The 22,198-nt window shown below is 47.2% G+C and overlaps 1 protein-coding gene and 1 pseudogene across 2 annotated transcripts; both read right to left on the reverse strand.

Moving 5' to 3' along the window:
• Positions 1-1,127: 1,127 nt before the first annotated feature.
• LOC147966341 (putative alpha,alpha-trehalose-phosphate synthase [UDP-forming] 11) lies at positions 1,128-5,155 on the reverse strand. The gene is made up of 3 exons (XM_087528822.1): positions 3,068-5,155; positions 2,338-2,611; positions 1,128-1,802 (listed from the first exon to the last, which is right to left on the reverse strand). Exons 1-3 carry the CDS (start codon positions 5,005-5,007, stop codon positions 1,470-1,472), a joined length of 2,547 nt encoding a protein of 848 aa, XP_087384948.1. The 5' UTR covers positions 5,008-5,155; the 3' UTR covers positions 1,128-1,469.
• A 12,129-nt stretch (positions 5,156-17,284) lies between these two features.
• LOC147966342 (uncharacterized) lies at positions 17,285-20,861 on the reverse strand (annotated as a pseudogene). Its single transcript, XR_015608846.1, has 4 exons — positions 20,358-20,861; positions 20,109-20,245; positions 17,511-19,976; positions 17,285-17,434 (listed from the first exon to the last, which is right to left on the reverse strand). The product of XR_015608846.1 is annotated as an uncharacterized LOC147966342 (transcript).
• Between the last annotated feature and the right edge of the window lie 1,337 nt (positions 20,862-22,198).

Below are 22,198 nucleotides of genomic sequence, written 5' to 3' on the forward strand. Positions count from 1 at the left end.
GTTGATGATAAGATACATACTCAGGTCGTGATCCAAAGTATCACACATAGAGGCCACGTGCAATCCTCTGGGCCTTACTTTGCCACGTGCAATCCTTGTGAACAACGATGCCGGTCGTACGCTGATCCAAGAGTCTCAGAATGCGACCAAGATTTGGGGTAGAAGACAAATGAGAATATGCCAGCGCTACTGTGCCACGACAGCAGCTAGCATCGGTGTCCGAACGATGACCAGGCAGAGGCTTGGCATAGTATGAACCCGGGAGATGCTCGTCGCAGGAGACACGCGACGATAACCCATGCATGGACGGGCCGAGCGGCGCCTACCATTATTCCCTTATCCGATCCGAGGAGAGGAGGACAGAACAAGTTGTAGTGGAGCCGCAGCGGGTAGGCACGCAGCGCACGGTTACCGACAGATCGGGGCAGCGCCAAAGCTGAATCCAGCCAGGCACCTGAATCATGGAGCCCAAGGCCTCTTGCCGGCAGGGGCGCGTGCTTGTGACCCGAAATGATGGATCGATCGCCCGGGCATTCCATTCCACCGACCGGTGGATCGATCCATCTACCCATGTCCCTCTCCGGCGCGTACCGCATCGACTGCGGCGTGCATGCGCGACCGTCGTGCGCACTGGCACAGCACGGCCATGTACCAGCTGCTCTCTGACAACGAAGATTTGCCAACCGTGATCATGGCAAAGGAAAACTTGCTTGGGCCGTTGAAGTTTGGCTCCTAGGAAATGTCGCATGCCTCGACGCCTGCTTGCAGCCGGGCCGGACGCGGTACAGAGATATCCCTGTGTGAAATGCGGGCGGGGGTTGGCAGTGGGTTAGGTTAGTCTCCCGTTGCTTTATCTACCAGGAACGGGAAGAAAATCTACTCCGAGGATGCTGGCGGCGGAAGGAGATAAGGAGCACCTGGTCTGATCTGGACGCCGGTGGGCATCCATCCAGCCATCCGGATGGACCAGATCTGGTCGTAATAATGCAGCGGCAAAGGTGAAAAGCGTGCCCGAATGGGACTGCCAATCCACTGCATCCATCCACATATGGTGTGAAATTAAGGTTGCAATAGTGGGGATCGATGGAAGGATCAACGATATACTATCTGTGCGATAGCATGGGGGCTGAAAGAATCATTTTTCTTGCTCGGATTGATTTCATCGTCATCGTCAACTACATATACAATGTGACCGGAAGGAACAAACCTCTTCCTCTCACGCTCAATGTATGGGGCGGGCATATGTATAAGCGTGCGCGAGAGGAAGAGGTTTTAAACGTAAACCAGAAGAAGAAGAAGAAGAAGAAGAAGAAGAAGAAGAAGAAGAAGAAAGAAGAAAGAAACCTGTTTATCCTCTAACTGCAGCTAATCCTAAAACCACACCAACTGATTGACCGAATCATCATCATCATCGTCGTCGTCATCCTTCTTTTTTTCATGGGTTATTGACATCATCGTCGGCGGCTTGTTCATACCCCGTTTCCTTCCTCGAAGGTGACCCGGAGCTGCACGGGCCACGGCCGGTGCTGCGACGGCGCGCTCGCCAGCCCCTGCAGCATCTTGATCACGTCCACCGTGTCGTCCAGGTAGTACTTGGCCATGCTCGGCTTCTTCCCCACGGTGCACGCAAACACCTCGCTCGTCACCGGGAGCTTCACGCTGCCGTTGGCCGGGCACACGATGCTCTCGAACATGTCCTCGTCGGAGCGGTCGTCCCCGATGCAGAGCACGAAGTCGGGGGCCTTGCCGCCGCGCACCATGGACGACAGGAGGCTCTCCACCACCACGCCCTTGCTGATGCCCTGCACGACCACGACGGAGAGGAGAGATATTTCATCCATGTCAAAACAAGACAACGATACACAGATGGTGGTGGTACCGGCAAGTGATACACAGATGCTGCTACTTTCTAAAATAAAATCAAATAGCGCCACGCAAGTTGCTCTCCTCCAAATCCAAACCCAGTGGGGACAAAACGGGCGTTTCTTCCACGAATTCCCCTGTCCACGCCGGCGAAATGGCCCACCCGCCGATCCAACAAATCCGTTTCGTGGAGAGGATATAGATTGTTCCGGGGGGCAATCAAGCATGTGGCGGTGTGGTCTGGTGGATGAGGACTGGATCGGATTGGATTGGATCAGATCAGATCGGATCAATCCTTATCCGTTGCCTTTAGTTGGACAGCTACGTTTGGTTGTTTAGCTGTTGTTCAACATGTTTTATACTGGTGCCAAGTCTACGACCCCGATTAATTATTTTTCCATTTGACCGACTAGCAGCAGCCCAATTAATCAACTCTAAATAAAACTGTAGAACAACAGTTTGCACGCGCATTACCTGGGGGTTAACCTCCACGATGTGCTGGCCCCTCTTCACCACGACCGGCTCGTTGGCGAGCACGCTCTCGAGATGGTCGAGCAGCTCCTTCGCCTGGCACGAACCGAAGTCCGGATCCGCCTCGTCGTGGTGCCACACCAGCGCGCTCTCCTTGTGCTCGATGTACGATCCGTCGGTGGCCTCCGTGTACAGTCTCATCACCGGCTCGGCGGTCTTCTTCCAGTCGAAGTCCGCCACCAGCCCGCAGGTCTCCCATGGCGATTCCTTGCTCCACCTGCAATGAAGAATTGGCCAGGGTTATATCAATGGACGTCACTATTCTGCAACCACAAACAAAAGATTTGAATGCTCTCTTCTAACTAAAGCCTAAAGGGATACTGGAACAGTGGCCGTCTATGCTTAGGTTCATGGTCGAAATCAATCACTTCTCACCCTCCGAAACCGTAACATCCTAAGGTTGTTCCGGAAGCAAGAATGTCGACGGTTCGAGGCTGGTTTCGGAGGAGCTATGCTCTAGCTGTGAATCTAGACCGGTTGGTTGCTACTCATTTTTATGCATCTTGAAAATGTTTTCTTGGATGACACTGTTTGTTGTGCTACTTTGCTTAATTCGCATGCTTTCCTACGGATTTTATCCAAATCATCAAAAGCGGTCAACAAGGATCCGGAGCAAAGCAACACCGTACCAACTAGCAGTACATCTTTACCGACAAGTGTCTAGAGATCTCACCTAGTGAAGTAGCCGTGCTCTGCAGCAATCCCCAGCTTCTCACATGGCGCGAACCACTTGCTCAGCTCATCCTTCCCCCGACCGCTCACGATGAACACCCTGTTCTTCGGGTCTTCGCACAGACGATTCAAGACGGAGATGACCTCACTGCTCGGCGCCTTGTCGATGGAGCTCTCCGGCATCACGGTCCCATCGTAGTCCAGGAGAATCAGCCGGTTCTCCGTCTTCCTGAACGACGGCACAATGTGCTCGACGGAAAGCCGCCTGAAATTTGGGCCGAGCGCCACCACCTTGAAGCTCATCCCGAAACCAATCCCCCAATGCCGGCGCGAGAAATGGTCCTTGCAGGCTCGCTGCAGGTCCTGGTCGAACGAGCGCGCCCAGTAGGCCACATCATGGGTGCTCACATACTTGTAATGCTTCTCGTGCCGCAGCCTTTGCTCGCCGTCGGACATCCTCAATGCCGAGCTCATGGCCTCGGCGACGGACTCCACGCTCCATGGGTTCACCCGGATCGCCCCGCTGAGCGACGGCGAGCATCCCACGAACTCAGACAGCACGATGACGCTCCGCTTAGGGGCGTCCCCCAGGGCGGTGCTCTCCTGCCGGCACACCGTGTAGATGTACGGAATCCGGTTGAGCCCGTCGCGGACGGCGCTCACCACGCAGCACTCGGCGGCGGCGTAGTAGGCCGCCTTCTCGTGCTCCGACACCGGGCGGCTGATCATCACGATCGGGGTGTAACCGGGGCTGCCGAACCGCTCGTTGACCCGGGCGCTGATGGCTCTGGCCTCGTCCTGCACCTCCTGCACGTCCCGGCCCTCGCTGCGCGCCGGATTGGTGATCTGCACGAGCACGGCCTTGCCGCGGAGCTCAGGGTTCTCCACCAGGAGCTGCTCCATACCCAGGAACTTGAGCCCGATCCCCTTGAAGAGGTCGACGTCGTCCACGCCCAGCATGAGGCGCCGCCCCTTGTAGGCGTCGGCGACCTGGCGCACCACGTCGGCCGTCTCCGGCGCCGACACGACCGAGCGGAGCTGGCCCATGTCGATGCCGACGGGCAGTATCTTGACGGTGACGGTGCGGCCGTAGTACTCGATGCCGATGTACCCGCGCTTGGACTGGTAATCCAGGCCGAGGAGGCGCGAGCACGCCGACAGGAAGTGGCGCGCGTAGTCGAAGGTGTGGAAGCCGACGAGGTCGGCGTTGAGGAGGGCGCGGAGCAGGTCGTCGCGGACGGGGATGGTGCGGAAGATCTCGGAGGAGGGGAAGGGGGAGTGGAGGAAGAATCCGACCCTGGCGCGCGGGAAGCGCTTGCGGAGGAAGGTGGGGAGGGCGAGGAGGTGGTAGTCCTGGATCCAGACGAAGTCGTCGTCGGGGGCGAGCACCTCGGTGAGGCGGTCGGCGAAGGCGCGGTTGGCGGAGAGGAAGGAGTGGTAGAGCGCGCGGTCGAAGGGCAGGCCGCCGAGCGTGGAGGGCGTGAGCGGGAGCAGGTAGTGGAGCAGCGGCCACATGTAGTGCTTGCAGAAGCCGTGGTAGAACTTGCCGTGGAGGTCGGCGGGGAGGAAGACGGGCAGGCAGGAGAAGGCGGACACGAGGTAGCTGGCCAGCTCGTCGGAGGCCGCCTCCGCCGCGGCGGGGGGCAGCGTGCCGACGTGCAGCACGGGGGCCGCGGGCGGCAGGCCCGAGCGGAGCTGGTAGGCGACGGTGCCCGCGTCGACGGTGAATTTAAACCCGAACGGCGCGGCGGGGTCGGGGGACGCGCGGAGGGGCAGGCGGTGGGAGACGATGACCCGCCGCGGCGGGCCGGACGGGGACGGCGAGGCCGGCGAGGAGGGGGACGCCGCGGCCATGACCCGCGGGAGCCGGAGCGGGGACGGCGGGAGCGGGGGCAGCTCCTCGGCCAGGTCGAGCAGGTTGTGGCAGGAGAGCGACGGCATGTCGCCGGTCCGGTCCTTCTATCGATTCGTGCCGCAGATGCCCAGTGCTGCTAGACGGGGATGGCGCATGAAGAGACGGCGAGGGCCGCGTGGAAATGTAGGAGAAGGGGGGGGTGGAAGCTTCTGGGGATAAGAAGGGCCGGGGGCGGGGGCGTGGGAGGAGGTATATATAAACGAGACGAGAGCAGCACGGAAGCGGCGCGATCCCGGCCCCCCTTCCTAGCTTGGACCAGGATCAGGAGCGAAGGTGGAAGAAGGAGGGGGCAACCAACGCGCCCACGGGGCTTATCCAGATCGGAAAGGGGCGCCAATGACGGTCCTGCCCCCGCCCCGCGCCGTGGGACGGTTCGGGTTGGGTTTTTTTTCCTTTATTTTTTGCCAAGCTATTGGATGGATGGATAGACGAGCGCTGCGTGCGGGCGTCAAACGAAACGGCCGCTGGGTCTCGTGTCCCTATCCGTCTATCCGCCCCGCCCGACCCCGGCCGGTCCGTGACGTCGGGCGACGCGTCGCGTAGGGGCGTGCGCATGCCGCCGGACGCACGCACGCACGCACGCACGCACCGCAAACAAGGAGAACGCGCACCGGGAAAACGGGACGGGGGTATAAAATGTGCTTTCCGTGCCACGTTTTGTGGCTGAACCGTGTTTTGGTCTACCGAACCGAGCGGGTGTCCAAAATGTCGGATAATAATAAACTGTTTGAAGGGAATACAGGCGACGTAGACGCCGTGCTTATCTTTTATTTGACGGGATTTTTAAATGGAAGATATGCGGGTTCAACTTTGAGCGGTTTTGAAGTCAAAACATTTTTGCTACTACCTCCGTTTCAGTTTACAAGTCCTGCGCGTATACCTAGGCTGTCAATTTTATCATCATAATATAAACTATATAACACAAAAATTATATCTTTTGAAAGTAGAAACTCTGAAGTTTATGTTGGTATATTTTTTGTAATATATGACTTGTATTAGGTTGGTCAAATTGACAATTTAGGGCTACGCGCACGCCCTGTAAACTGAAAGAGAGGTAGTATATAAAGGGCTGTTCGCAACGTAATAATTTGTTCTTTTCTTTGTCTCGACGCACACGACGGAGTTCAGCATTTAATGTCTACCATAATTAAATTAGTCCGGTTTTTTAATTGTGCGGGAATTTTTAGGTCATACTGACATTGCTTTCAATGAATGTTTTTTTTAAGAAACTGAGCACAAATCCTTGTGAAAAGATGCACGCACGCCTTATCCATATGAGCTGGCAGATCCTCAGATGACGAAATCGGCCCTCCTAGTCGAGGGACACGCCGTACCATTGAAAGGATAGCGTCGAAGAGTATGAAATAATTCCAGAAAATACACGAGCACATATCGGGTGTGTACTCAAACCCGGATAGGTTGGCTTCACCAAAAGAAAACCTAACTATATAAGCTATACTTCATCGCTGCTTGCAACGGACAAGAGTATACACATTTGCTCGTATGTAATGTTTTTTTTTGTGAAACGTGTTCGGTCTACCGAAGGGATGTCCAAAATGTCACATAAACAATTTTAGGAGAATGCCAAAGACATAGACGCTATGCTTATCTATTATTTTGTAGAGCTTTTAAAGAGGCATATGCATGTTCAACTTTGAATAGTTTCCAAGTCAAGTCATTGTTATGTAAAGTGTTGTTCACGACGTAATAATCTGTACTTTTTTTCTGTCTCGATGCACAAGATAGCTTTTGGGATTTGAATTTTTGCGATAAATAGACGAATCTAGTATTCCGAAAAGTGAAGAAAAAATCCGTATGTTGCACACATATTGCTCCTGGTGTAGAAAAGTAACATAAGATGGACGAAACTATGATCATGTGTCAAGGCATCATTAGTTGCTTGGTAGCGATAAGATTAGGTGGAAAGTGACAATGGATAATCTTATATCTTTGATATTCATGTTCGAGAAAACGCCTATATGATAGCAAGTTAACATTCACATCCGAACTAAAATGAAAATGAGTGTAGAAAATGTCCATATTTTTTGGTAAACACAATCTTATATCTTCAATATTCATGATCAAGAAAACTCCTATATGGCAAGTCAACATTCACATCTGAACTAAAAGGAAAATGGGCATAGAAAATGGTAGTATTTGTTTGTAAATGCAATCTTATATCTTCGATATTCATGTTCGAGAAAACTCCTATATGGCAAGTCAACATTCACATCTGAACTCAAATGAAAATGGGTGTGGAAAATGTCCATATTTGTTTGTAAATGCAAAGGCGAGGAAGTGTTGGGTTTTGAAACAAATGTAGACATGTTAGATGAGAGATCCATATATAAAAACATGTTTGCTAATTTACGAAATTCAAGTCCCATATGGGAGTGATCGACATATAATCCTAAAGGTGGTCATATTTCACTTAATGTATGACTAACTTAAAAACATGATGTAGTATTTGTTTGTCTATCAGTATAGCATCGATTTGTTGTATATCATGAGTCAATTATTTTATGTCACCTAGTTACCGACTTATTTATTATGCCTAGTATCATATGTAATTAAATTGTATGGTATTTGTACCTGTTCCAAATTAACTAAATGTCTTATATGTGTTTGTATTCTAGTAGTTGTTCCACATTCGTATCCGATAACATATTTACCTGCATTTCTAGTTCCATTTGTATCCGAAAATCGGGAGGACACTATTTGATATGCGCCTGATCAATTTCCGTTCCTAGACGTGATGCAGATATTAGGTGCTTGGATATGTAAGTATTGATTACTAAAAAATATGGCGAGACAAATAAGGCAACATTCAAAGTAGTAAAATGAAGGTTATCCCTGCAGTAATTATTGATTATATGTTGACAAATCAGGGTATGCCATAACTGTGATAAACTATATTAATGCTCATCATTTTGAAGGAAATAAGGTATATAATTTTCATTCAAAAAATGGCACATATTTTAGGTTGACGCAAAAAAACGACTCTGCCCATGCGGAAGATGCACATGCATTATGTCTTACTTCCTTAATGAAGTCTGCCATTACTCGAAGAGTATGATGTGTGATATTCTAATTTTTACTGAAACTCTAAATTGTTTTTTAGAAACACAATACAAGCAGAAACGCTGACATATATGCACATACACTCACCCTATAAAAAACGCACACCTTATGCCTATAAGCACCTTTGAGAAACTGAACTGGTAGGTCTTGAGATTGACGAAGACATCTTAGGTGCCTTGTTGTCAAGGAAAATCTAGTCTCTTACTAAAAGAATAGTATTCTATCTTTATAAGACGCGCAGGGATCAAACCCCTGTGTATGGGGGTACAACTAGCATTGTAACCACCAAACTACTGTTGGGGAACGTAGTAATTTCAAACAATTTCTTACGCACACATAGGATCATGGTGATGCATAGCAACGAGAGGGAAGAGTGTGTCTACGTACCCTCGTAGACTGAATGCGGAAGCGTTAGTACAACGCGGTTGATGTATTCGTACGTCTTCACGATCCGACCGATCCAAGTACCGAACGCACGGCACCTTCGAGTTCTGCACACGTTCAACTCGATAACGTCCCGCGAGCTTCGATCCAGCAAAGCTTCACAGGAGAGTTTCGTCAGCACGACGGCGTGGCGACGGTAATGATGATGCTACCGACGCAGGGCTTCACCTAAGCACCGCTACGATATGATTGAGGTGGATTATGGTGGAAGGGGGGCACCGCACACTGCTAAGAGATCAATGACCAATTGTTGTGTCTAGAGATGCCCCCCCTGCCCCTGTATATAATTAAAGGAGCAAAGGGGAGAGGCGGCCGGCCAAGGAGGGCGCGTCAAGGGAGGGAGTCCAGGAGTAGGACTCCTCCTTTTCCTAGTAGGAGTAGGAGAGGGGGGAGGAAAGAGGGTGCCAGCCCCTTTGCCCTAAACCAATTCGGTTTGGGCCTTGGGGGGCCCACACTTCCCTTGCTGCCCTCTATTTCCACTAAGGCCCATGTAGGCCCATCAAGCCCCCGGGGGGTTCCGGTAACCCCACGGTACTCCAGTATATGTCCGAAACCTTCCGGAACCTTTCCGATGTCCGAACATAGTCGTCCAATATATCGATCTTTATGTCTCGACCATTTCGAGACTCCTCATCATGTCCGTGATTATATACAAGACTCTGAACTACCTTTGGTACATCAAAACACAAAAACTCATAATACCGATCGTCGCCGAATTTTAAGCGTGCGGACCCTACGGGTTCGATAACTATGTAGACATGACCGAGACACGTCTCCGGTCAATAACCAATAGCGGAACCTGGATGCTCATATTGGCTCTCACATATTCTACGAAGATCTTTACTGGTCAAACCGGATAACAACATACGTTGTTCCCTTTGTCATCGGTATGTTACTTGCTCGAGATTTGATCGTCGGTATCTCAATACCTAGTTCAATCTCGTTACCGGCAAGTCTCTGTACTCGTACCGTAATACATCATCCCGCGACTAAATCATTAGTTACAATGCTTGCAGGGCTTATAGTGATGTGCATTACCGAGTGGGCCCAGAGATACCTCTCTGACAATCAGAGTGACAAAATCCTAATCTCGAAATACGCCAACTCAACAAGTACCTTCGAAGACACCTGTAGAGTACCTTTATAATCACCCAGTTACGTTGTGACGTTTGGTAGCACACAAAGTGTTTCTCCGGTAAACGGGAGTTGCATAATCTCATAGTCATAGGAACATGTATAAGTCATGAAGAAAGCAATAGCAACATACTAAGCGATCAAGTGCTAAACTAACGGAATGAGTCAAGTCAATCACACCATTCTCCTAATGATGTGATCCCATTAATCAAATGACAATCCATGTCTATGGCTAGGAAACATAACCATCTTTGAACAACGAGCTAGTCAAGTAGAGGCATACTAGTGACACTTTTTTTGTCTATGTATTCACATATGTATCATGTTTCCAGTTAATACAATTCTAACATGAATAATAAACATTTATCATGAAATAAGGAAATAAATAATAAATTTATTATTGCCTCCAGGGCATATTTCCTTCAACTACATGTTGGTCATAAAATGATAATTATGACCATTATGAAAGTAATTTTACCTTTGTTTTTTCGCCAACATTTAGACTGAATTCAAATGTGGTCAATATTTTCCATGAAATATAGATGAAATAGATTTGAAATAACTATTTAAACCTTTTACATTTTTTGTTGATACCTGTAAAAACTTGACACCCAAAATTAAAACAATAAATAAAAACTTTGGCTAATGTCTTATGCTGGAAATGATTAAAACAATAGTTTGGAAATAAGTTTTTAGACCTTTTATATAGTTTAGGTTAAAACTAATCTTTAAGATATTTCGCTTCATATCAGTTTTTATTAATGCCTTATACATTTAGATATATTTAAGAACTTCCAGAGACTATAGTTTTAAAACAACCTCGAACAAATATCACATATACCCTCATATGTTCACTTTGGTATAAAAACACATTGTAATACTCGTTGCAAGTCAAAGTAATTGTAAAATATTTTTATCTGTCGCATTTGACAGGAAAGCACATATAATATCCGGCACACAGCGTTTTGCAAAATATGTTCGAAACATGAAATGTTCAACCAGAAACAGATAGCATGGACTGAGCATAACTCAAATGGTTAGGTTCCTTGTGGTGTAACTAGTCCACCAGGGTTAGAGTCATAGACTTGGCACAAGGTGCTTGCACTTTTTGGATTTATTTTTAGTATTTCCCGTGATGTTCATTTAGTGGGATGAGACATTGTCGGAGCTAAATTTGGCAAATCCCTTAGGGATACATAGTTACCCATGTTTAGACTCTCCAAGGAGATTAAACCCTACGTCACGTTTATGCTTTATTGTGTTGGGTTCTAGTCAGCTACGTACAATGAGGTAGATTCATCCAGAAATCTGCGAGTGGACTGGCTAGTGCATGAAGCCTCCACCCAGGACAACAGGGATCATATCCCACTTCTTTCTATTTATTTTTTACTTTTTCACTTGTGGAAAAAATATGCAAAAAGATTTTTGGCTTTAAACACATGGTAATTTTTCAAAAAAATATATAAAAGAAAATTTATAAATTTATGAACCTGCCACATGGCAATTTAACATTTTTTTAATGTTCGCTTCATCACCTGTCATGGTATAAAATACACATGGTAAATTTTAAATTTTTTCTCTCATGACCACATGGCAAATTCATAACATTTTTGTCCGTCGAACATGGCATTTTAAAACCTTTTTCTAATGCTCCCACGACAAGTTGGGATTTTCTTTTTTAGCAATTTGCATGGCAATTTTAGGAAATGTTTTTTCTACTTTTCGACATGGCAATTTTAGTATTTAGAGCATGTCAATTTTACTTTTAAGGGCATTGCAATTTTATTTTTTGAATAGCATGGCAATTTGAAAACCGTACGTGCGGGTCTCTCCGCATGCGGCTGACTCCATTTGAGGTGGGCCTAATTTTTTCCACATTGCAATATCTTCAAGAGCGTGTCAATTTCCTGTGTGTGACTTCGATGTTTTTGAAAATAAAAATATAAAGCGTGGCTATTTTTTGTACATTTGCATTTTTTGGGGCATAGGTATTTGTTTTTGCTGGTTTCTAATTAATTTTTGAAGATTTTACTAAGGCCTTTTGCCATGTATGTATTTTTATATAGGCTAACATGGCCATTTCCAGTACGTGTTTTGTAGTTATTATTACAATTTTAAGCACTAAAAGGGGAAGCTAAAGAGGCCTGTGTGGGCTGGTTCGTCCTGGTTCTCGCAGCGGGCGTCCGTTCACTCTGTCCAACCACTTGCAGGAACGTTTGCCCCTAAAAAAAAACTTGCAGCAACGTTTTTTCCTTCGGAAAAGCTAATTTCCTGCCGATTGGCAGTTAGCGAGGTATCCGCACGACTCAGATGCCGTCCATCTCAAAATTGTGCGCTCGCGCGCGTCCAAGGCGGTAGACTTCGCGATTTGCGGATCTGCTGTTTTTTCTGGACGTACAGCTCTCGATGGTGCGTGATTTTCTCGAGCGATCGGTTGGATCCGTTTTTTTCGAGATGTGATGATGTTTGGCAACGCGCCAGCGCCTCCTCTGATTCTGTTTCTTCAATGACTTTTAAAGTGCTAAAAAATGAGGAGGTGGGGATTTGAGGTGGGCCTAATTTTTTCCACATTGCAATATCTTCAAGAGCGTGTCAATTTCCTGTGTGTGACTTCGATGTTTTTGAAAATAAAAATATAAAGCGTGGCTATTTTTTGTACATTTGCATTTTTTGGGGCATAGGTATTTGTTTTTGCTGGTTTCTAATTAATTTTTGAAGATTTTACTAAGGCCTTTTGCCATGTATGTATTTTTATATAGGCTAACATGGCCATTTCCAGTACGTGTTTTGTAGTTATTATTACAATTTTAAGCACTAAAAGGGGAAGCTAAAGAGGCCTGTGTGGGCTGCTTCGTCCTGGTTCTCGCAGCGGGCGTCCGTTCACTCTGTCCAACCACTTGCAGGAACGTTTGCCCCTAAAAAAAAACTTGCAGCAACGTTTTTTCCTTCGGAAAAGCTAATTTCCTGCCGATTGGCAGTTAGCGAGGTATCCGCACGACTCAGATGCCGTCCATCTCAAAATTGTGCGCTCGCGCGCGTCCAAGGCGGTAGACTTCGCGATTTGCGGATCTGCTGTTTTTTCTGGACGTACAGCTCTCGATGGTGCGTGATTTTCTCGAGCGATCGGTTGGATCCGTTTTTTTCGAGATGTGATGATGTTTGGCAACGCGCCAGCGCCTCCTCTGATTCTGTTTCTTCAATGACTTTTAAAGTGCTAAAAAATGAGGAGGTGGGGATTTGAACCTACAACCTCATGCTACACCACACACATCCTTTACCACTTGAACTAGATCAAGTCCTTATATTTATGTTGAGGTTAGGTACTATTTCTAGATCTACTAACCTAATGTAAAGAAAAGCACAGTTCAAAGAAACACAACAATACCTTATTATCTTGTCTCCTCTTCTACGTTTGCACAACAGTTAATGCAATGTCCAATGTTTTCCGCACTTAAGTAGACTATTTTTACCAACTCATCCACAGTTGATGACACCGTGGTAATTTTGCCGACCAGGTGGGATACTCCTCGGTCACTTTTGTGTGAATATCAGGATAACTCTCATATCACAGACCTGATAACTTATATAACTCAGTCCTGATAACTTTGGTGTAGGGATGGGTGTTGAAGAAATATCCCCCGTATCTTTTGATGTGAATAGCATGGTAACCCATACATCGGAGACCTGATAACTTATGCAACCCGATCATGATAACCTTGACGAATAGAGGTGATGAAATATACCCCCGATAACTTTTATGCGAATGTCACGGTAACTCACACATCGCTGACCTGATGACTTATGTACCTAGATCTTGGTAAATTTGGCGACTGGGTGGAGGGAGGCACGTTGATCAATACCCTCAGTTATTTTTTGTGTGAATAGTTTGATAACTCACACATCGCAGGCCTGATAATTAATGGGAGAAAAAGATGTGGAAACAAATCTTGATGCTAATAGCTTCCATATTGTAGTTTTATAGCCTAAAAATTCATGCTGAAGCTAAGAATTGAACACAAGACTTCAATATTGAGATCTTAACACAATAGCCAACTCACCCACTACTTGGCTCCTAACAAGTTCAAATAAAATACCACTTTTTTACCATCCGAGGTGAAAAACTTGTTAAAATAAACCACCCGATAACTTCTGTGTAAATAAGATGATAACTTACGTGCAATTAACCTGATAGCTTACATATAAACGCATTGATAATTTTTCACCGTGGGCGAAAAGTTCTAGAAATATGCCCTGATAACCTAGTGCAAATAGCACGGTAATTTACGCATCACACACCCGATAACTTATATAGAACACATTTTGATAACTCTTTACAAGTCATAGTTATCACGTTGGTCGTGCCAAAGTTATCAAGCAAAAAAAATATTATTGCTGGTATGACAGAAAAATAAAGGTTCAAATAACCTTGTTTATATAGAATAGACAACAACTAAAGATGGCTTAGTTCGTTATTGGCCTCAAAGTCTAATGAATAGACTTGGGTTCGACTCCCCTTTCTACCACATTTATTTTCTTTTCATATTGTGTAGTCAAAAAACCAGAAAAACCACTAGAAATTTACTATTTATGTATACGGTTTTTGAGAGAAGAAGAAAAATCAATGGAACCGAGCGTGCAGGTCGCGAGAGGAAGGTAAGTTACCAGCGTGCACAGTCCTTTTTCCTTTTTAGAAACAAATATAGTACCGTTTAGGGGCCTGGTAGCCACTACGCCTGGGGCCCACAACGAGTCCTGGTTCGCGGTGCGCCGCGCCACGTGGGAGGCGGGCGTGTGGGCTCGAGCCTCGAGGCGCCTTGCCGACCTCGCCAAGGTTGCTAGAAACGGGTCCACTCCCTCTCTCGCCGGTTCCCGAAAAGAGTCGCGCCGCGTGGCGCTCAGCCGGGATATATTTTTTTGCGAAACCGCTCAGCCGGGACACTTCGATTTCCCAGGAAACTCGCGTCAAAATATCTGCCTCCCGATGGATGGATAGCCCGATGCCAACCAAGCACCATCCTGTCATCACATGGATGGATCACGACCGTTCCTCGCTGCAATGCAATGCAGATAAAACGTAATCCGTAGGACATTTTGCTTTTCTGGCCTCTATTGGAACTACTGCCCAGTACTCACGGAGGTACCAGTATAGTGGGTTTCGAGTACGTGGCACGTGGTAGGCACTGGATCGATCGGGGACGCGTAACGTACGTAGCAAGCCAAATAAATACGTACGTCGAGACGCACCGGTCAAACGTGATCGAGCCAGCCACGCTTTGTGCGACACATGTCATCCGGATATGCACGGCGCGGTCAGGCAGCAGCAAGCGAGCGTTACTGCGGTCACGCGCCAAAGAATTGGCCGTCGGCCGGAGACGAACGCGGTCGCAGTGTGTGACCCATTAAACGGCCCCGACCGGACACGCCAGCTGCTGCCACCCACCGAAACCCGAGCCACCAGCCGGCCATCCGCCTACCTATAGCCATACTAATACTCCCTTCGTTTGAAATTACTGTCGCAGATATAAATGTATCTAGATGTATTTTAATTCTAGATATATTCATTTTTGCGAGCAGTAATTTGGACGGAGGAAGTACCTCGTATGCAGGGCATGGTCGCGGCAGCTTGTAGCACGTGAGCTCCCTCCGCCGGGCCCGCCCGGCGCGTCTAGTACGGATTTCTTAGAGGTGACGAGAACGGCAAGCCACGGTGCTGGGTCTGTGTGTGCACATGGACATGGGAACGGGGCCGTGGTGTGTAGCAGCCGGACGGACTGACCAGAAATGGGCAAGGCAGGCTGGACTCGTGCCTGGGATCTTATCCATCGGCCTATCTCGGCTTATTTTTTGTAGGCAGGAGCCTGGCATGCAGCGTGGGGCCGCCAGCGGAAGAAGAAGGAGAAAGGCAAAGATGGATGGGGGTATGGTCGGGATGTGACAGTCGGATGGGCCCACGTTATCCCCTCCTCTGGGCCTGGGGCCTGGCTTCCGTGGCGCGCAATCGTACTGGTGCCGCGCTGGCCACAGCTAATCTCAGTACAGTGGCCACCACTGCTGTAGGGAGCCACCCTCAAACTCCTGTACGATTTGCTCCCAAACCTCGTTGCAGAAAAAAAAAACCTATCAACAGCGAGATGGACCGAACGGTACGAGAATGAATGAATGAATGAATGGATGTAGCTGATCGCCATTATTTTGGCTTACGCTCTCTGTACCTCCTCCATCGGTTAACTATAGCTAGTGGCATAGCAGGACGGCTCACTGGATCTGGCGTATCTGCTCTGTTGAAAGCCATACTGTATACGGTACCTCAATCAGTTAACAACGCCGAATAGTAGCAGCGAAATGTACTACATTTGTACATGGGCAGAGCAGGCAACTTTGAGAGGTTGGGAGGGTGAAAAATGGGAGAGGTCGATGTTGAGAGTCTTTGCCAGAAAGTGAAGCACGACATCTGCTAAAGCAAAATCCTAACAGCGGATAATGTAATCGAACGAGGAGCATGCATGGCATGGCATGCCATGGAGCAGCACTACCAACTTTTGATGAGGGATAATAATGTAAACTGTCGGTCGTACTTTAGTATGTTCTTTTGGCCAGCTTAGCTAGAGAGGGGGGGATGGACCCCTCTGCTTTTTTAAGTGCAGCTGTGGTGATCAGATTAGGTAACGAGCAGGAAACTTAATCCGGTTGCAGCTCAACAGTAATGTCACGGTGGGTCCCCGGGCCGGGCTTCTTGCCCACAACGTGAAGGCAGCGTTTGGCATATTTAACAGGCCCAGCAAATCTTAACAAAGATTCAGCAAGGTTCAGTCGGTCTTACACGCCGCTAGCGAATCCAAGTTGCTACTAGCCTACTACTAGGTACGATCAGCACTGTCGGGATAAGGCTACCGGCCACCACCCACGTTTACGTGAGTGTGCATTATCCTCTCGAGAATAGTACTTCGATTGGTCACCTCTCGAATACTTGAATGCTTGTTCTGCACCGCGACTGAAGCATCCATAAGAAGAAGAAAAAATGCGGTAATTAACAGTTGTCATGTGGGCGCCCGTGTGTGGCGGTGTGATACACGTTTGGTCTTGGTAGATACCGGCTCTGCATCACGTTTTCTGCTTTGCTCTGCACTGTCCGGTGACCATTTTTTGTTTTGCGGGTACTGTCCGGTGACCGGCGAATCCTCTTCACGGCCGGTGGCGGACGTTGTCAGTCAGGGAGACTACTGTTCCACCACGTTCCCGGTGGTTTTCTGTCTGATCACGACACGTGCAATTTACCATGCTTTGGGCTTGTCTCCGTGGTAGCAACGCCGACGTCGATTGATGGTGCGCTCATGCCGGGAAACATCCCACCGTACCGCCGGTCGAGATCAGATGAGGGTCGTCCACGGCCGCGGAAGTTTACCAGCGAAAAGTCAGCTCGGAGCCAGCCACAGAACGTCGCACCAGCAGTGTAAACGCATTGGACGGCATGCTGCGCTCTGTGGTTACTTGGCATAGGATCGCGTCGTAGGGAACGGTTCTGCCACGGACAGGGGCGGATCCAGAACAAAAATGTACCGGTGTTCACATACACATCATATATACAATGATGGACAACAAGCAATAATATATATGAAAGAGCACACCCAACAACACAAATTATAATGCAACGAGATCTCTTACCAAAATAAATTGTTTCACATCCACTTGAAATACTAGTTGATTACATAAATTTGAAGAATTAAGCATAAGAACTCGAAACAATGAAAACAAAATATGGTCAGATCACGACATAGGCCAATAGATCCTCGATTCCTACAAAAGAAAATAAAATACACTTAGTACATATTAAATAGACTTCTGCAATGATTCATAAAGTCAAGATCATTACCTTTTAAAATAGCCCTCTACGTTCATTCATGACCTCAAAGCGATCAATGACTGCATCATTGGTAACTTTTCTCATTTCTTCCTTCTCCACATAGCAAATAAGGTTGTGATTCAATGCATCATCACCAAGACGATTGCGCAAAAATGTCTTCACAATTTTCATGCCTGAAAAACATCTCTCAACTATAGCAGTGGCAACAGGCAATACAAGTGCTAGATTCACAAGCCGATAAACCAAAGGATACACAATATGTTTCTTGGTCTCCACCATTTTTTGAGAGAGCTCACAAATATTATTTATGCCAGAGAAGCGTTCATCTACTCGAACATCGGCAATGTAAAGACGGAGGTGATGTGTAAGGTCCCTCAGTTCTCCATCATCAAAATCTTTTGGATAAAGTCTAGCGAGATCCATCAAATGCTCTAAATTGAAATCTTTGAATGATTCTTTTGGGCTCAAAGCAGCTAAGCAAATTAGTAGCTTAGAATTTTTCTCATTAAATCGGTTGTCAAGTTCTTGAAGCAGCCAATCAATAACATCATTGAAACAATCAATTTCGTAATGATGCTTATTAGTGATACCTGTTTTTTGACGTGGCTTCTTTGGATTGACATATTGCTCTTCCATCTCCAACTTGGAAATCTCATGTTTGTCACAAAAAGCATAAGCTTCACCCAAGACTGATTCCCATCCATTCCTCCTTAAATCATTCAATGTGTCTTTGGTTGACTGCACACAATGTACAGCATTTACAATGTCTTGATTCTTCCTTTGTAGAGCCATTGATAATGTGTTTGTGATAGCCAATATTGTGGACATAAGCTGCAGGTAGAACACAAAATCAAATGATTGGAAATAAACAAGGAGACCACATGCTTGCCTTCTGTTTGTGTCATCCCTGTCCTGTTCTTCCACATATTCTAGCACTTTAATAACTGTAGGGAACAAATCAATCAAACTCTTCAGAGTCCTCTGGTGCGAACTCCATCGAGTGTCTCCGGCTCTTTGAAGGGCTAGCTCTTGATTTAATCCCGTCCCACTTTGAAGTAAAACCACAACCTAAGGCTCCACGCACTTGTTCTTTATATTTGTCTCGAATCATGTCTTTTCTCTTTGAAGATCCAGAAACCACATTCAGCAATACAGAGATCATATCAAAAAAGTTTCCAATCCATTTGTGCTTCCTTACAACAGCCACAACAACTAGTTGCAATTGGTGTGCAAAACAATGAACATAATATGTCGTGTTGTTGTCCCTCATGATTAAAGATCGCAAACCATTAAACTCACCTCGCATGTTGCTCGCGCCGTCGTATCCTTGGCCCCTAACCTGCTTGAGACTTAAGCTAAGTTCTGCAAATAAATCATCAATAGCAGACTTGAGGTACTTTGAAGTTGTCTCCTTCACATGAACCAGGCCAACTAAACTCTCCTTCGCACTTCCGCATTTACCAGCATATCTCAAAACCACTGCCATCTGTTCTTTACCAGCCACATCCCTTGATTCATCAACTAGCAAAGAAAATACACCATCTCCAATTTCTTCTAGAATAGAATGCAATATTTGCTTTGCAAAACATTCAGCTATGTCCTTCTGGATCATTGAAGAAGTCAACTTATTATTACCTGGAGCATTAGGGCCTACAACCTTGCGTAGTTCTGGATTTTGCTGTGCTGTATAGGCATAAAATTCCTTAAAATTTCCTTTATTCAAGGACTCCTCTGACTCATCATGGCCGCGAAAAGGTAACCCTTGCTGCAATAGAACTCTAGTAACATCAATTGAGGCATTTAGTCTAGTATAATGCGCCTTCTTCGCAGCATTGCTTTGATTATTGAAAGCAACATAAATGTGCTGGTCTTGTTGCAATAAAGCATCACAATCTCTTTTTGCTTGGTTGTGAACACTATTGACATCTCCGACATGATCATTTAGTCTATGTTTTTTGTTCCAGCCTGACCAACCCTTTGCAACAAATGCTGCATATCCAGCTTCTTTCTTATCACGGCGCCTGAATAAGAAACAACAGAAGCAATACGATTTTTCTTTGTACTCACTATACTCAAGCCAGCTCCCAAACTCATCAAACCAATCAGGGTTAAACTTTCTCTCTCGACCACCAATAGTTGTAGTTTTAAAATTTTAACTACGAGGTTGACAAAGAGGCTTAGCCAAATATTTTCTTCTTACCACATCCCTTAGATTAGGAGGATACTCATCTATGCTTCTCCTTTTGCCAGGATCAGACTGAATTTCCTCTTCCCAATTGATTTCTTCTAGAGCTTGAGATGAATTCCACATATTAGGGCTGGACCTTCATGTGTCAAGGCATCATTTTGTTCCTGTGATGGAGCATCATCCGGTTCATGAGGCTGAGCTGGAGGATCATCCGGTTCATGTGATGGGCTAGCTATATCATCTTGTGCTGATGTCTTTTTTTTTAAGAAACCTTTCCATAAATTCTCCTGTAATTTGTTATTATTATGTTAGCAAAAATGTACAGAGTTACATTATTTGTGTTTGCATATGCAAGAATAGAAACAATAAACAAAATGTATTGATTGAATGATACAGATACGATTAGGGGTTAAACTTACTTGACATTGTGCCTCGCTGCTTTCACAAAAATAATCCCCCCCTGGTTAGCTATGAATCGCAGCGAATTGTTCCCAATTGAAATAGCTTTAAATTTCAGAGATTTCAGATTTCAGAGAGACCGGCAATTACCAAATACCTACACACAGTTGAGATTTCAGATTTCAAAGAGATCGGCAATTACCGAATACCAAGTGCTGAGTTGGAAGTTCAGAGCAGGGCCTGGTTGAGAATTGGGAGTTGAGACGTACCTCAAATTTCCAACTATCCCTGAGTGGGCGAGGGCAGAGGCGGCCGGCTAGCGATGCTTGAAAAACGACAACTGGGCGGACCGGCGACTGGCCGCACGACAAAGAAGGGGAATGGGCAAGCATGGGCGACGCTGCGAGGGTTGAGGCGCAGAAGCCGAGCGGACGAGTAACCCTACGGGCGCATGTACAGTTAAGGTACAGCCGGATCGCAAGTATAAGGAGATTAATTGGTTCGATAGCTTTTTCTATTCAACACGCGCACGTACAGGGACCAGGGATCGTCGGATCGATTAATCGATCGATCATGTGTGGGCATTTACGTAGATGGGCTGCACTGCCTGGCTTGTGTGTATTGCTGGGCTAGCCGGTGCCCGGTGTCCAGGTCCAAAAATAACCGGTGTCCAGCCCAAAAATCTGAAGTATGTATAAGGGAAAGACGTATTTTACCCGGTGCCAGTGACAGCGGATGAGATAACGTGCCTCCGCCCCTGGCCACGGAAGCGATGGGAACCACTTATAGATCACCGTGCGTAAAGCTTTACACTGAGCAAACCCCGTACACCCGACCTACTATCCAAAACTGTATGTTCCCTGGTGTCCCGTTATTGCTTGCGTTGTTTTGGGTGCGGATGTGCTGATGTCGACTGGCATCTGGCAACGACCACGGCAGAGACGTCCCTGCCTCTTTCACCCGCTCTGAGAAGCTAGAGATTGAGCTGGTGCGTTGGTTAGATAGATCCTCGTGTGAACTGGAAGGAGCGCCTTTGCTGCAAAGGGATGCATGAAATTAGCCTGAAAGAAAGATCAGGCGAGGTGTCCAAGAACCAGCCGAACAGATGGATGGAGGAGCGCACCGAGAGCACGATGGTGTCACCCGAGTAAGCTCGGACGCGCCAGCCTGATGCATGCATGCATGCATGCAGCAGCACCTCTGCTCGGCCATGTGTTCGCTGCTAGCGGAAGGGTGCATGCATTTTCTTGCCTTGGACTCCACCCCATGTCCCGTGCCAATGTTTGTGCCGTGTATGTCGAGCTCGGCTAGGCATGCATGGCAAGCAGGTGCGCGCTCCCGTTGACGCCGCTATCCACTCCCCGCTTTATCGCGCCGAAATGCTTGACATCCCCGGCCGACTGGCCGACCGGCGGCGAACTCCCCGATGTTTAACTGGCTGCTTGTTTGTATTTTACCTCGCTGGCACGGGCCGTGTCGCGTTGGTCAACTTTCTCACCCGCCGCAGGCTGCCGCTAGTCAGCGCGATGCGTACACTGAAACGAAAGTCGATCTGGAGATAACCTCGCGGTCGCAAACAGCAGCATTGAAACGGGCATGACAGTGCCATCTTCTTCTTTCGTGGCTCGCTCCTCTTCCTGTCACTCGCTCAGGCTATACACGAAAAGAAGATGATCCGGCTAGCTATAGCTAGTTAGCTAGGCATACGCATGCATGGCTATCGAATTGTGTTATCGTTGTGGTCGAATGATTGGTCGCACGCATCCTATGCGCGCCGTGTAGTACCATGAAGACTTCTAGTTAATTCTGAGTTGGATGTTGCCGACTGTCAGGGGATATTTAGTGACTCACCAGCTCTCCTTTGTGGTGCAGCTGGCCGGACCCGGGCAGCGGATGAGGATGATCCACATCCCAGTTCTGCTGTTCGGTAGTGGATAGTGGATACAGGTGTAGCCGCTTTTGCTTTCACGCGGATATTCGTTTCATGCCAAGAAGATCGGCCGATCTTTGCCGTGATCCGATCCGATGGGTTTGACCCCGTCCATCGCCTCCGGGTGGGCACTAGGTAGGCGGTACAAATTCTAGCTATTCGATCTTATGATGAGCAGAT

This window comes from Triticum urartu, chromosome 6A (assembly GCF_056163025.1).
Source record: "Triticum urartu cultivar PI428250 chromosome 6A, HENAU_Tu73, whole genome shotgun sequence".
Taxonomy (NCBI): Eukaryota; Viridiplantae; Streptophyta; class Magnoliopsida; order Poales; family Poaceae; genus Triticum; species Triticum urartu.

What these genes read in the sequence shown, in the direction of transcription:
- LOC147966341 (XM_087528822.1), bottom strand. Translation starts at nt 5,007, where the DNA reads ATGCCGTCGCTCTCCTGCCACAACCTGCTCGACCTGGCCGAGGAGCTG. An exon ending in GAGCACGGCTACTTCACTAG is followed by an intron (nt 2,612 to 3,067) that starts GTGAGATCTCTA and finishes TCTTCATTGCAG; the next exon opens with GTGGAGCAAGGAATCGCCAT. An exon ending in TCGTGGAGGTTAACCCCCAG is followed by an intron (nt 1,803 to 2,337) that starts GTAATGCGCGTG and finishes GTGGTCGTGCAG; the next exon opens with GGCATCAGCAAGGGCGTGGT.